The sequence below is a fragment of the Oncorhynchus kisutch genome, linkage group LG5 (genome assembly GCF_002021735.2).
Source record: "Oncorhynchus kisutch isolate 150728-3 linkage group LG5, Okis_V2, whole genome shotgun sequence".
Taxonomy (NCBI): Eukaryota; Metazoa; Chordata; class Actinopteri; order Salmoniformes; family Salmonidae; genus Oncorhynchus; species Oncorhynchus kisutch.
The window spans coordinates 52,296,182-52,310,836 of NC_034178.2; the positions used below are offsets into that span (position 1 = coordinate 52,296,182).

General features: G+C 38.4%; 1 protein-coding gene across 2 annotated transcripts in view; it reads left to right on the forward strand.

Annotated features, from left to right (window-relative positions):
* Window positions 1-13,431, forward strand: part of LOC109891221 (serine/threonine-protein phosphatase 6 regulatory ankyrin repeat subunit C) — a 41,705-nt gene extending 28,274 nt beyond the window's left edge. The window contains exon 28 of one of the 2 annotated variants that reach the window (XM_020483589.2): window positions 1,347-13,431. In XM_020483589.2, coding sequence (XP_020339178.1) covers window positions 1,347-1,588 — 242 coding nt within the window. In that variant the 3' untranslated portion in view covers window positions 1,589-13,431. The remainder of the gene's footprint in view (window positions 1-1,346) is intronic. The other variant, XM_020483590.2, reaches the window with a different exon arrangement.
* The last annotated feature ends 1,224 nt before the right edge of the window (window positions 13,432-14,655 follow it).

A 14,655-nucleotide genomic window follows, 5' to 3' on the forward strand; every position in this document is an offset into this window, starting at 1 on the left:
CAACGACGAGATGCCCCCCCATCGACGGGACAGTAGTGGAGAAGGTGGAAAGCTTCAAGTTCCTCGGCGTACACGTCACGGACCAACTGAAATGGTCCACCCACACAGACAGCATGGTGAAGAAGGCGCACCTCAGGAGGCTGAAGAAATTTGGCTTGTCACCAAATACTCTGACAAACTTCTCCAAATGCAAAAAATTGAGAGCATTCTGTCGGGCTGTATCACTGCCTGGTATGGCAACAGCACCGCCCTCAACCGCAGGGCTCTCCAGAGGGTAGTGCGATCTGCACAACGCATCACCGGGGGTAAACTACCTGTCCTCCAGGACACCTACAGCACCCGATGTCACAGGAAGGCCAAAAAGATCATCAAGGACTACAACCACCCGAGCCACTGCCTGTTCACCCCGCTACCATCCAGAAGGCGAGGTCAGTACAGGTGCATCAAAGCTGGGACCGAGAGACTGAAAAACAGCTTCTATCTCAAGGCCATCAGACTGTTAAACAGCCATCACTAACACAGAGAGGCTGCTGCCTACATACAGACTCAAATCATTGACCACTTTAATAAATGGATCACTAGTCACTTTAAATAATGCCACTTTAATAATGTTTACATATCTTACATTACTCATCTCATATGTGTGTATATGCCATCTATTGCATCTTGCCTATGCCGCTCGGCCATCGCTCATCCATATATTTATATGTATATATTCTTATTCCATCCCTTTACATTTGTGTATTAGGTAGTTGTTGTGGAATTGTTAGATATTACTGTACTGTCGAACCTGAAGCACAAGCATTTCGCTACACTCGCATTAACATCTGCTAACCATGTGTATGTGATCAATAACATTTGATTTGATGTCATTTAGAAAAGTAGAAATGTTCAATTTGGCCTATACATTTTTTGGTCTCAAAAATGAATACTCACCATTATTCGACTACTAACGTCCATTCAGATATTCAAATAACCATGCACATCCCTAGTTTGTAGTGTTTCTTTGTCAAATGTACCATTTTTTTGTGTTTTCAATTATACAATATAATTGAACAAATTTTCACTTAAATATGATGGGGTATTTTGGCCATATTTTTTTCTGGAAAATGTTGGCCCAGTCACTTACTCAGGCCCAGCCACACATCAGTTTCTGCCTATGCCACTGGGTGAGGTGGCCATTTGCTTATTTCGTTTTGGTGTGTATATGTTTCTGAGTAAAAGTGCTTAGCCCTCTTGACTAACCAGGTTGTTATTGAGAATTTTATAAAAGATCATTTGTCCTTCCTAAATGTGAATCGTCTTTTAATCAATTGTGTGTTTTTGTTTGTTTCTCCTCTCATCAGGCCACACCCCGGCCCTGGCCTGTGCCCCTAACAAGGATGTGGCGGACTGCCTGGCCCTGATCCTCTCCACCATGAAGCCTTTCCCTCCCAAAGACGCCAGCGCCGCCTCCTCCTTTGGCCTCAACCTGCTGAAGCACTGTGGCATCGCCGCCTGCGGGCCCCTGCCCAACGGCAATCTGCGCCACACCTACGCCAAGGACCGTCATGGCACCATCGGCCTGGACGGCTGCTTCACCGAGTGAGATGAAACCCCCTCCCAAACCTGCTCCCCCTCAGACCGCCATACCCTAGGTGCCCCTGTCCCGTTGTATCTCTAACTAGCCGGATCACCCCTCTTTAATCCACTATGATCCGGGTTACAACACCCCCCCCCCCCCCCCCCCCCCTTTCTAACACACAACAAGAGCAGGAATATACTTAGTTTCACGTGTGTGTGTGTTTGGATGTGTGTGTGTGTGTGTCTGTCTGTTTGAAGAAAAACGAAATCCCTAATGGGTGTAGTCAAACCTATATGCAATTAGTTGCCTCTCTCTGGCATCATTTTCATTGTTTATTTGTCTGTCGTCACTAGCCTGGGCTTAGGTAAGACACCCTCTGTCCAGTGTCCAGGACAGAGCTCGTCACAGAGTCCCTCTAAATCCTACCAGCAGTGATGATTTTTACCCCTTACGATATTATCATGGATGTTTTTGTTGAATTAACAGATTCACAAGCATGTGTGACAAGTTACAGTATTTTAGTTCTAAATTAAATTTACATTTTTGGTGAATTTTTGATATTGCACTTCAACAACGAATAAACTAACCTCGCAAATCCCAGTGAAAGCGATGACCTAGTAGAAGGAGAACGGTGCCTCCAACTTCTCCTCTGACTTAAACTGGTGCAATATGCAGCATGTGTGGGTATTTCCCGTGCTGTGCGTCTCTGAAGAGAGAGAGAGAGTTGAAAGCTCTGCACAGAAACCCCATAGATTTAAAAATAAGCGGTTACAAGCTGGTGTCTACTCCCCTAGACATCCGACAACAAGCACTTCCTAATGGCTAAGGCCATCTGAGTGACACCATCCAACGGGTCCAGACACTGCCTGACTGGGGGTTTCTGCATTAGCCCCCCTCTCAAGGAGTCCATACTAAAGGAAGAAGTTGTGATTCTTGCCTGAACCCCACTACCGCTTGTCACTGTCGTAGGCGTTTCTGGATATTTAAACAATGTTGTGCCTATGGAACACTGAGAATTACTGAGAGATGACCCCACCCCCTCATCCCCAACTAGTTTATGCCCTCTGATCTCCCACCTTATCCCTGATTATTTGAGACTTAAAAAGAGAACAATTCTAGTGGGACATTTTTAACTGATGAAACTCTGTTTTTTTAAAGAAAGATGGGTTTAGCACACATACTGATTGCGGTATAAGCTATTGTTGTATAAACACTTGTTTACACAATGTAAACCGACGTCACATTTACTTGTGAATTGTCAGTCAAATATGTTTGCACAACAGAGCCATGAGAAAATACGTGTTTTTAATATAGCTGCTAAAATATTGCTGCCTTTTCCATGGATTGTGTTCACGGTTTCCGTCAATGCGGATCTACATGTAATGTTTAATTTGACTCTTTACGTTATTTGGAATTGGAAGCAATATTCAGTCACAGGACAGCCTTCAAACTCTTATAGCATTTTTATTTCCCTGCTGTTTGCTATAGTGGAAAGGTTCATGTCATTTTCCCTTTTTTTAACCTATTTATCTATTCATGCCAAACAGCCATACTTGTTTGCTTCTGTCTTCTTTTGCACATTAGTTGAATCAAATTAGTTTTTGTGTTTCACTTGATTAAGCTATTTATGAAGATTGTTAGTTATGTTAATTAGAACATAATTCAAATTATGTTCACTCTGTTGTAATTGTTTTCATGTGGTTGTAGCGATTTGAAAAAATTCAGATGACAAAATCTATCAGTATTTGATCTTACTCACACTTCCATAAACTAATTGGAATTCAGGAACATTTCAAATCCATGGTGTACTGTAATATTAAGCATTATCCTATTTTGTTCATGTATTTTCAATTTTACATAAATGTAGTTTGGCTTAGATTAGTGAAATTGTGAAAGTAGTGGTAATGTACCAGTATCTTTACTCTTCACAACATATGGCTAACACTGAAAACTAAAATATCTGCATTCCGTTGCTGTGGTTATGTATGGACAGCTACTTTTTTTAAAAGCTTTTTTAAATGTATGATTATCAGCGTCACAATGGCTTTTATATATAAGTAACTGCATCTCGGAAGTTGTTTAAGAAGTGTCTTAGAGGATTTTATTTATTTGAATTTCAAAGAATACCAAAAGTGATTGATTTCTTTTACACCCATTTTCAAGTATGTGTGCTCCCGTTTCTCTTTTGCGTCAACAAGAACACCATGTAGGCATGTCTGGTACCAATACCTCTATCGTGTGATACACTGACAACCTCATCCACCTTTCTCAGTTGAATAGTTTTTTTTTTTCTCGACATGCCTCAGTCCTATCACTTGTGTAACCTAATGTTACCCCTAGAATTGTTCTCTTTGAATGGAATATCGAAACCATTTAGCACATCTCTTTAGATGTACATACTATTATTTATATAAGAAAAAAACATTGCATCAATTTCTGAATAATTTTGCAGACTGAGATTCATTGTCAGTTCCTGGTGCATTCAACCATATGGCTGGGAAGGAACTGTTTCAAAAAAGAATGTAGGAAAAAAATAGATAAACAGAGAGAAAAAACAGCTTATCTGTTCCGTGGCCAGTACTGGTATTCTACAAGGTATTTCATGTCAAAGCGTTTAAGAAAAAAACAAGATGACGAAGTCTATCCCTTACATGTAGGAATAGCAAATGCCAAAACCAGTGTCGTCGTTGTTCCTCACATTTATACTAATATGCTGAAAAAAATGATTGTATTAAGCTACCTGAACTTTTTGTGGCATTTTACATAAGCCCTTTTATATGATGTCAGAGAAGGTTTAGTTCAATGACGTGAGATCACATCGAATAGTAAGCCATTAAATAATGTTCTTATTATGTTCAAGGGTGACTTGCTATGTTAGAATTTTTGGGGTTGGTTGAAATATGAACTTCTCACAACTAGGTCCCATCCATTGTTTATCTTATATTGTGTGACATTTCATTGACCATAGATTTGGTTTAGCCTGTGGTTTTGTTAGGCTGGTTAGATACGACATTGAAAACAAAAATCCCCTTTTGGAACACGTTTCATGTGGGACTGAACACCTAATTGTTCAATTAGGGGTTCAAGAAAGCGTAAGTCAAGAAAGCATAAGTCGAGTGTGTGGAGGTTAGAAGCCTAAAAAGGATTACATTCATGATATACCGCCAAGACCCTTTTTTATGTTTTTATTTCCTCCCTCCCTATTTAACCATTCCGTTTACACTGTGGACAAGGATTACCCTAGTATTGTGTTTTTAGGGCAATAGAACAATGGAAAGCATTTTTCGATTTTCAGTAATGCAACAACAAACAACTCTATTTTCACTCAGTCCTGACCCAAAGCACTTATTTCAAGAATAAGCACTTTTGTATATTTAATATCTCTATATGTATGTGTGTGTTTACATAGGTTACCTATGTAGATATGAACTTATATTTAGGGAAGACAATACCTTCAATGGAGAGATGAGAGTAGATGAACTGGTGACTGATCTTCACGATCATGTGTGATGTGTGGGTGCTTGTATGAGAGAGACGGTTTAATTGGAGGGTTATGGTTCTCTTTGGGATCAGCATAAGGGAGCAGTGAAGAGTTGAGGGTCACCCCTTGGTGTGCAAAGGTACGCAGCCCAAAATACATTTCAAACGGAAAGTATACTTGCACTGCCTTTCAAAAAAAAAAAAAGCAGGGGATGAAACTCAAGAACATGTTTGATTAAGTGCAGAAATGTAAGATATTACGTACATTTGCAGACATCTCCACTGAGCCATATTAGTCAATTGCTGATTTTTTTTATTTTTATGTATGTCTAAATTAAAGCAGGGGTTTTGGTTGTTGAATAACTGACATTTTTTCTGCACTGTTTAACTAGGAAAAAAGTAATAGAAATGATGGGGACAATAATGAAAAATGAACTAAAGCAACATCTTTACCTCTGCCTTCTCCTCGTGCATCGATGCAGAAGGATTGTGTTTTATCTTGAGCCATTGAAGGGTATTATTGCATTCAGCGGATGGGTTAGTCTATTGCCTAACAATGTGGTGCATACAGTGCCTTCAGAAAGTATTTATGCCCTTGACCTATTCCACATTTTGGTGTTAAATTTTGAATTCAGGCTGTATTAAATATTACTTTTTTCTCACCAATCTACACATAATGCCCCATAATGACAAAGTGAAAACATTTTTATTGACATTTTTGCAAATGTATTGAAAATAAAATGAAGAAATACCTAATTTGCTTAAGTATTCACATACCTGACTCAATACTTTGTTTGAAGCACCTTTGGCAGCGATTACAGCTGTGAGCCTCGAAGAGCTTTGCACACCGAGATTGTGCAAAATTTGCCCATTTTTAATATTTTCTAAAATTCTTAAAGCTCTTTCAAATTGGTTGTTGATCATTGCTAGACAACAATTTTCACGTCTTGCCATAGATTTTCAAGCCAAATCAAGTCAACTGTAACACTCAGGAAAACTCACTGTATTCCTGGTAAACAACTCCAGTGTGGATTTGGCCTCGTGTTTTAAGTAATTGTCCTGCTGAAAAGTGAATTAATCTCCCAGTGTCTGGTGGACAGCAGATGGAACCAGGTTTTGCTCTAGGATTTTGTCTGTGCTTTGCTCCAATCCATTTATTGTGTTTATCCTAAAACTCTCCAGTTCTTTTTTTAACCCATATTTTATTAGGTAAGTTGACTGAGAACACATTCTCATTTACAGCAATGACCTGGGGAATAGTTACAGGGGAGAGGAATGAGCCAATTGTAAGCTGTGGCTGATTAGAGGGCCATGATGGTATGAAGGCCAGATTGGGAATTTAGCCAGGACACCAGGGTTAATACCCCTACTCTTACGATAAGTGCCATGGGATCTTTAGTGACAACAGAGAGTCATGTCCCATCCGAAATACGGCACCCTACACAGCGCAATGTCCCCAATCACTGCCCTGGGGCATTGGGATATTTTATTTAGATCAGAGGAAAGGGTGCCTCCTACTGGCCTTCCAACACCATTTCCAGCAGCATCTGGTCTCTCTACCAGGACCAACCCTGCTTATCTTCAGAAGCAAGCCAGCAGTGAGATGCAGGGTGTTATGCTGCTGGCTTACAAGCATACCCATAACATGATGCAGCCACCACTATGCTTGGAAATATGGAGAGTGGTATTCAGTAATGTGTTGTGTTAGATTTGCCCCAAACATAGCACTTTGTATTCAGGACAAAATGTGATTCTCTTTTTTTTTTTGCTTTCTGAAGGCACTGCCTTATGTCTATCAGTACAAACCTCACTCCAATATAATCATTGTGACTCTTGTAGTCACGGGATTATTTTATTTCCTCTCAAGTTTTATTTTGTCAACAGTTGGCACAGGAGCAATCACTCCTGTTAATCATGTACTCGCCATTTTTTCTATCAAGATTGCCTTACAATACCTCTCAAATTATGAATCGTTGTTTTGTTACTCCATTTTTTTCTGATTTGCATTTGGGAATGTGTCCCTTTTTGTCTTACATCAATACCATATCAAAACAGTCGTCCTTAAAAACACCCCATGCTGTTACCTAGACCCACAAGTGCCGTAGAAATCCCTGTTTGTCTGCCTATGGAAAAAGGAAGTGTCTATGCAGATTAAAAAAGTAAAGGTCAAGTTTGACAAATGACAATAATACCTTACAATGGCTGAAATTGCAAAAATTGACAACTTTCTCAGTGCTTCAGATTGTAGGAATAAGTGATATGGGAGCTTTGGGCAAGGGGAGGAATGAAATGCATAGCATTAGGTCATTGTAATTTGCATGATGCAAGACTGATCAAGTCCATTTTATTTGAGCGTGATCGAAAACAATATGGCAGAGTGGCTAGTAGACAGTAAAATTGCACAAAAGTAGTTGAGTCAGAATACTGTAAACTGAGTTACATGTTAAGTTGGGGGAATAACTATTGAAAGGAAGCATATTCAACATCTTTGTTTCCTTCCATTTTTCTTTTGAGAAAAATTCAGGGTACTTGATTTTGGGCAACTTGTAAAATGTTGCCATCAGATATGTGAGTGGAAAAAAAGACTAAGTAGGGTCATGTTGAAATTGGAGAATAGGAAAAACTTTTACTTTTGACACTATTGTCCTTCAAGTGAGAAAGCATTCATCTGAGAACGAACACTTATGTCATGCTGATTTTAAATAACCTCCTAAATTAGGTGTGGAAGGGATAAAGTTAGAAACAAAGAGGCTGTTGGTTTCTTTTGGTTATGCCAGTGATCCCCATGGTGATGCTGTCCATAGCGTATTCCTCTGGGATATCTGCCAATGACTGTACCTCGAGGACATCGGTGTCCTTCATTACTTGAAAACTCATTGGATGAAGGCAATAGCTAGGCAGTTACCATTGTGTTTTTCTTTTATTTCCATTTAAAATATTATTTCGAATCATGAGTACACAAACGTTTTCTCTTCTCGAAGCATAATTAAACTGCTGAATTAGATCTTTATTTGTCATCGGTGTACTGTTATCAAAGAGTTCTTCAAAGTGGCTACAATTCACAAAAAAAGTGAATAAATTAACATGTAAGATGCGGTAAGTTATATTTAAGTGGATTTTAACAAGAAGTTAAGTAATCTCATGTTATAGTCCGTCATAAATTTACATTTGATCACCAAAACAAACACCTCTTGATATGGATGGAATTATGTCTTAAGTATAGATCCATGAGTGAAGCTCAATATTAAAGGGATACTTCGGGGTTTTGGCAATGAGGACCAATGAGACCCATAGATTTCCAGTCATTGTGCTAACGCTAGTTAGCAACTTCCTTCAAACTGTACGCAGACACATAAAAATGTTATCCACGAGTTCATCTGACTGGAGAAGTAGATAAAGGGCCTCAAATCCCGAAGTATCCCTTTAAGTTCTTCCATGATTCTAACTGCTGCATGTCTGTCCTATGTCTATGTACACAACATATTTATTTGAGATGTTCAGATTCTTTGATTGTATATTATGTTTATGCTTTCATTGTTAATTTGTCATTGTTGTACAACTACACAAGGTGGAAAAGATTTCCATGCTTATTCAATCATAACTTCCAAATGCTTGTTAAAATGGATTAAAACTGTTGGTCCCACTTCAAAAATAAGGTCTTGAAATGTAGCAGTAAGAAGTGTAATTTTGCAGAATTTGGCACGTGTCTAACATTATTATTGAGAGACAATTGACATTTGTTCCATTTTAATGTGGGATTGCCCATACCCCTGTATATCGCGGCACATATACTTTAGGTCATGGAGAAAATAAATAAAAACAAACACAATAAACTGGTTATAGAATTTAACAATTATATATTGACTCCAGACTTCTGGCCTTTTCTTTTTACAGAGGCCGTAATTTTTTTGTTAGCACGCATGTAGCTAGTGCTCTTTTCTGCATTATAGTCCTCATAGGTGGTGTGGCCTGTTGTACTGTCCAAAGTTTGTTTGGTCCTGAATTAACCAGTGGGAACTGGTTGAATACGTTTGTCTCTCTTGTGCCTCTGTAGTTAAGGCTTAGCAACATATACCTATGATCAAAACAAAGCATACTGATCCTTGGATTCACTTTATTCAACCCAGTAGTTGGCTGCTTTGAAAAACTTCAGGGACAAAATGTCGACACACCAATTGCTTTTATTTTGTCCGTTTTCTCTTCCTCTTTAAGGGCAGTTACTGAGTTGACCTCTCACTCCAAAAATACTATCTAAGAGTAACGTTACTCTTTAAAGGGATGCAATGTTTTTGTCTTAGTGGAGAGTAATGTCGACACTTTCTATTGTGTGACTTCATGTATTACTTGATTAGCCATAATCAGACATCGAACAGCTTACCTCAAGATGTTATATCTCGCAATGATTTTTATCCAAGCCAGTGCATTTTGTTAATGTATTGAACCTCATTGGAGAGTAAATGTTATCTGAAACATATTATGCAACATGAAAACATTTAACTTTTTTCTCTTTGTTTTGATGGTTCCTTCATGACTTGACTGCTTCTTGACAACTACCCATAGGATGGACAATGCAAATAGGTGAATAAGGATATTAAATCATGATATTTACATTAAAGGAATGCCTTAGTAGGCAAAAGAGATGTCTCAGAACGGAACTGGTTTTAGATCCATCATAAAGTACCTTATTTATGAGAGTTGTGTGCATTCTTATACTGTATGTCACATGGCTGCTCAAAATTATGGGGTTGGAATCTATTTTGATGTCGTAGAAAATTGAAGCTGGTTAAAGAATATTATTTGAACTTGTAAACGGCAAAACTCAGATCCTCTATTACTGTCAATACAATCCTGACTGACACTTTGTCCTGATACAAACAGGTATACTAAACTGTGACATTAGAAAACAATTGAGCAAATAGTGAAGTCTGATTTTTATATTTTATGCATCAAGAAATTGGTCTTCCATTCATGCCAACTGAAAGCCTTATTGTTGATAAAAGTTGAGGTCGCACAACTACTCACAATCACAGACGGGGTGAAGTTAGTGAGCCATTGTTCATTCATAATACAAAACATGATGCTATGCTATAGTGCTTCCCAATCTCATCATCCATGTGGTCCACTGTGGCTTGAATCCTGGAGAAATTGTTAATTGGCTGGATACATTTTTCAAAGCACAAATCCAAAGAAACACTCGTGCTGTTGTCATAAATCCAAACACCTGGATGTACAACTTGACTAGTTTATTTAGCTCTTGTTTGATTCTTGCCTTAGTCTTGCTTGGCTTGCCATATTTTTCAATGAACAGCCTTTCTTAAGGGACCTGAAAAACCACACAGTGAAATAGTTTTGGATCACTGTAGTGATAATACTGAAGTTGTAGTGTGAATTCATAACAAAAGCAATATTGGCAAGTGCACTTTGTTGGATGTTCTAAGCACATCACTAAAAATGCACTGCAGACAGTAGTGTGTAGAGATTGTTGATTTACTTACTCAACTAAATGGTATTGAAATCAACATGGTGAATTATTATAAAGCTGAGAGAGAGATTTAATATTTGACATTTGTAGTACCATTTTAGCAGTGTATATGTTGATTTGATCGGGATGTAGTTTTAGTTGGTGTCTGTACAACCCCTTCTAACCGTATTTCAAGTATTTGAAGGCAAAAAAGAACACACTTAAGATAATCAAAACTTAAAAGTTGTAGCTTAAACATTTAATAGCTAGTTTGTATGCAACCCCTTTATTTGGGCATCTATGTTTGTGTTTTATAGAAATTGTTCTCTGTATTGCGATATGTTCTAAGTATAATATATGTCATCTTCATGGTAACATCAAGGCACTGGGTTTGGTTTGAGTTGGTGGTAGAAGATTGTAATTTGTGGACAAGAAAGACAATGGATTGCTATGCCATAGAACTTAAGGATGTAGCGATTACTTTTATAGGACAGTGAGTAGGCATAGAGTTCTGTGTTTGTGTGATGATTTGGGCAGTTAGATGTCATGTCTTCATTAGTGAGTATGTTGTCAAGAATGTGAGTGTGAGATGGCAATATGAACTGCTATCAGGAAAAGGGCAAAGAAAAAGTGTCTTTGTTGATGGCTATTGTACTACTTTACACACTTTCCTGGTTTACAAATACCGTAAAGAATATTGTTATTTTGTTTCTAATTGGTAACACGAAGTACATTCCCTTTGAAACACAAGTGATGTTTGTAAGATTCTGGTGCTATGGTCTAATAGTTTTTGGTTTGAGTCCATAAATGTGATTATTTTAATTTGAGCATATTTGAAGATTATAATATGTAAGGTTAGGCCTACTGGTTTCTGGTACAGTATTCTACGTAGTATGTGTGGTAGCCTAATATGCATTAACTGACCCTTTGAATAAAATGTAAAACTCTAGTGTAATTGAAAGCTTGAGGTTGGTGGTTGGCCGTGTCCTTTGCCTTAGCAGCCCTCCTTTTTTATTTTGGTTCTGGATATATTAAGCTCTTATTCAGGAGGGCAGAGGCATCTTGTTTTGATTCAGTCATTGGACATTGCTTTGTATGAGGTGGGGATTTGTTTACTCCATAGACCAGCCAGGCAAAATATAACAGGCCATGTCTACGGGCTATGACCTTGAATTATTATGTGCTTTGATTGGCTAGCAGTGTCCTGTCCACATTGCTTCTGCTAGAATTTCATTGGCTCCTTGTTTCGCTGCAATTCTTTTCACCATCTCGGAAGTTGCGGGTTAAAGTTATGAATTGGTCAAGAATTTCATGTCAGGGACAAGTCGTTAAAAAAAATTGCATATCTGGTTGTGGTCCTTAGAATGGATAGGATATGCCAAGCCAATGTTTAGGACAGCATGTTAACCTCTCATGTGACTTCAGTGTGAACTGTAGGTGATCATGAAAGTGTTTATTGTGCTTCATTTAGGCCTAATTATAAATTCAGGTGGTGCAATGTGAGCAAGTGAAAATGCATAAAATGCTTTTTCAGGCCTTTTATCAACTTTTCACTCTTTTCTCTTGCACCTTAGGCTCTGTTTTGAAGTAAATTACGGCTACTGCTGCCTGGTGGAGAGTTTGAGCATGCCTGCATTCAGTATTGTATATTTTCTAGAGCCTTCAGTTGCTTACAGCAACAACAAAAAAATTCTTATAGGTTTTACTAGCATGACATTCATTGTGCGATATTAAAATCATATTACCTCAGAAAATATATAAATTACAATTAAGGAATTGAAATAGGGTAAAACGGTCTCTCATCCAAAATGGAATCTCATTGGCAAGATACAAAGTCCATGCTATTATGAAAGTAAAGATTACTTTTGCTACTAATGTAATTGCTATGATCATGTTTTGCCTACCTCCTTGATGCACAACTCATCTTTGTCTTCTTAGCTCATAACCACCTATACTTGTGTCTCAAAAATATGAACGCATATTAATCACTTTTAATCTAAAAGACAAATCAAATGTGATTTTGTGTGTGTGTACGAGCATGTAAAATGAAAGGAAAAATAATATATCACAACAGCCACTGGAATGTCAAGCCAAACTGTATTATGATCAGAATGAAATCTCTTTAAGGTCTGTTGTAGCATACACGTGAACCTCGTCTGTGGTACATGTTTGCTATCCTTCAGATACTTGTCGCAACAAGGTACTTTATGATTGCTTTTATTTAACCCCTTGAAAGTATCCTTTAACCACCAGTAATCATCCGGGTTTTTACTGTACGTTTGTAAGTTGAGCCATATGTCTAAACATCAAGTTTACAGTTGCAACTGTGTGAAACTACGAGAGATTGGGAGAATGTGTGTGCATCTAACTTCATTACAAAAGCAACAAATAACTAAGGCTCTTACTGAAGTCTGATTATGAATGTGGTGTTTACGTGTGAAGGTAAATGTTATCGTATCCAGCCTTAAGCATTCAAAATAAAATAAATGAATCATTTGTCATACTACCCCCCCCCCCCCCCCCCCCCCCCCAGACCTTTGAGATTTTGACTGAAGCAGAGGAATGTGCGATGCAGCATTAGGGGTTAAGAGATGCCCTAAAAGAGACATACAACCCCTCCCTCCCACTCCTGAACAAATATCCAACTGTCATGATAATGCAATCCTTGAAAGCACTTTGCCTTGGTATATCATTAAGTGTGCTAGTGAATGGTTATTTGTTACAAAAAATTTACATGCATAATGATTTGAGTGAATCAAACAACGTAATCTGCATTGACCTTTGACATTACAGGAGAGACTTAACAAACCAAGGCATTGAAACCTTATCAATTTTATACAATGTATGCCGCAGCCTATGAGTCTTGTCATTTAGTGTTGTGGCTTAGGATTGGTTGTTTAAATAAAGTGCTATTGCTTAATATCTACTTTGTTTTTTGTTCACTTTTATACAGCTGAAGTCGGAAGTTTACATACACCTTAGACAAATACATTAAACTCAAGTTTTTCACAATTCCTGACATTTAATCCTAGTAAAAATTCCCTGTCTTAGGTCAGTTAGGATCACCACTTTATTTTAAGAATGTGAAATGTCAGAATAATAGTGTTTTTGTTTTTTCAGCTTTATTTTCTTTCATCACATTCCCAGTGGGTTAGTAGTTGGTAGCACTGCCTTTAAATTGTTTAACTTGGGTCAAACGTTTAGGGTAGCCTTCCACATGCTTCCCACAATAAGTTGGGTGAATTTTGGCCCATACCTTCTGACAGAGCTGGTGTAACTGAGTCAGGTTTGTAGGCCTCCTTGCTCGCACACGCTTTTTCAGTTCTGCCCACAAATTTTCTATAGGCTTGAGGTCAGGGCTTTGTGATGGTCACTCCAATACCTTGACTTTGTCATCCTTAAGCCATTTTGCCACAACTTTGGATGTATGCTGGGGTCATTGTCCATTTGGAAGACCCATTTGCGACCAAGCTTTATCTTCTTGAATGATGTCTTGAGATGTTGCTTCAATATATCCACATAATTTTCCTTTCCTCATGATGCCCTCTATTTTGTGAAGTGCACCAGTCCCTCCTGCAGCAAAGCACCCCTACAACATGATGCTGCCACCCCCGTGCTTCACGGTTGGGAAGGTGTTCTTCGGCTTGCAAGCCTATTTTTCCTCCAAACATAACGATGGTCATTTTGGCCAAACAGTTCTATTTTTGTTTCATCAGACCAGAGGACATTTCTCCAAAAAGTACGATGTTTGTTTCCGATGTGCAGTTGCAAACCGTAATCAGAATTTTTTTAAATGGTGGTTTTAGAGCAATGGCTTCTTCCTTTCTTGATATAGGACTCGTTTTACTGTGGATATAGATACTTTTGTACCTGTTTCCTCCAGCATCTTTATAAGGCCCTTTGCTGCTGTTCTGGGATTGATTTGCACTTTTCGCCAAAGTACGTTCATCTCTAGGAGACGGTACGATGGCTGCGTGGTCTCATGGTGTTTATACTTGCATACTATTGTTTGTACAGAAGAACGTGGTACCTTCTGGCGTTTGGAAATTGCTCCCAAGGATGAACCAGACTGAGGTCTACAGTTTTTTTTTCTGAAGTCTTGGGTGATTTCTTTTTATGTCAAGCAAAGAGGCACTGAGTTTGAAGGTAG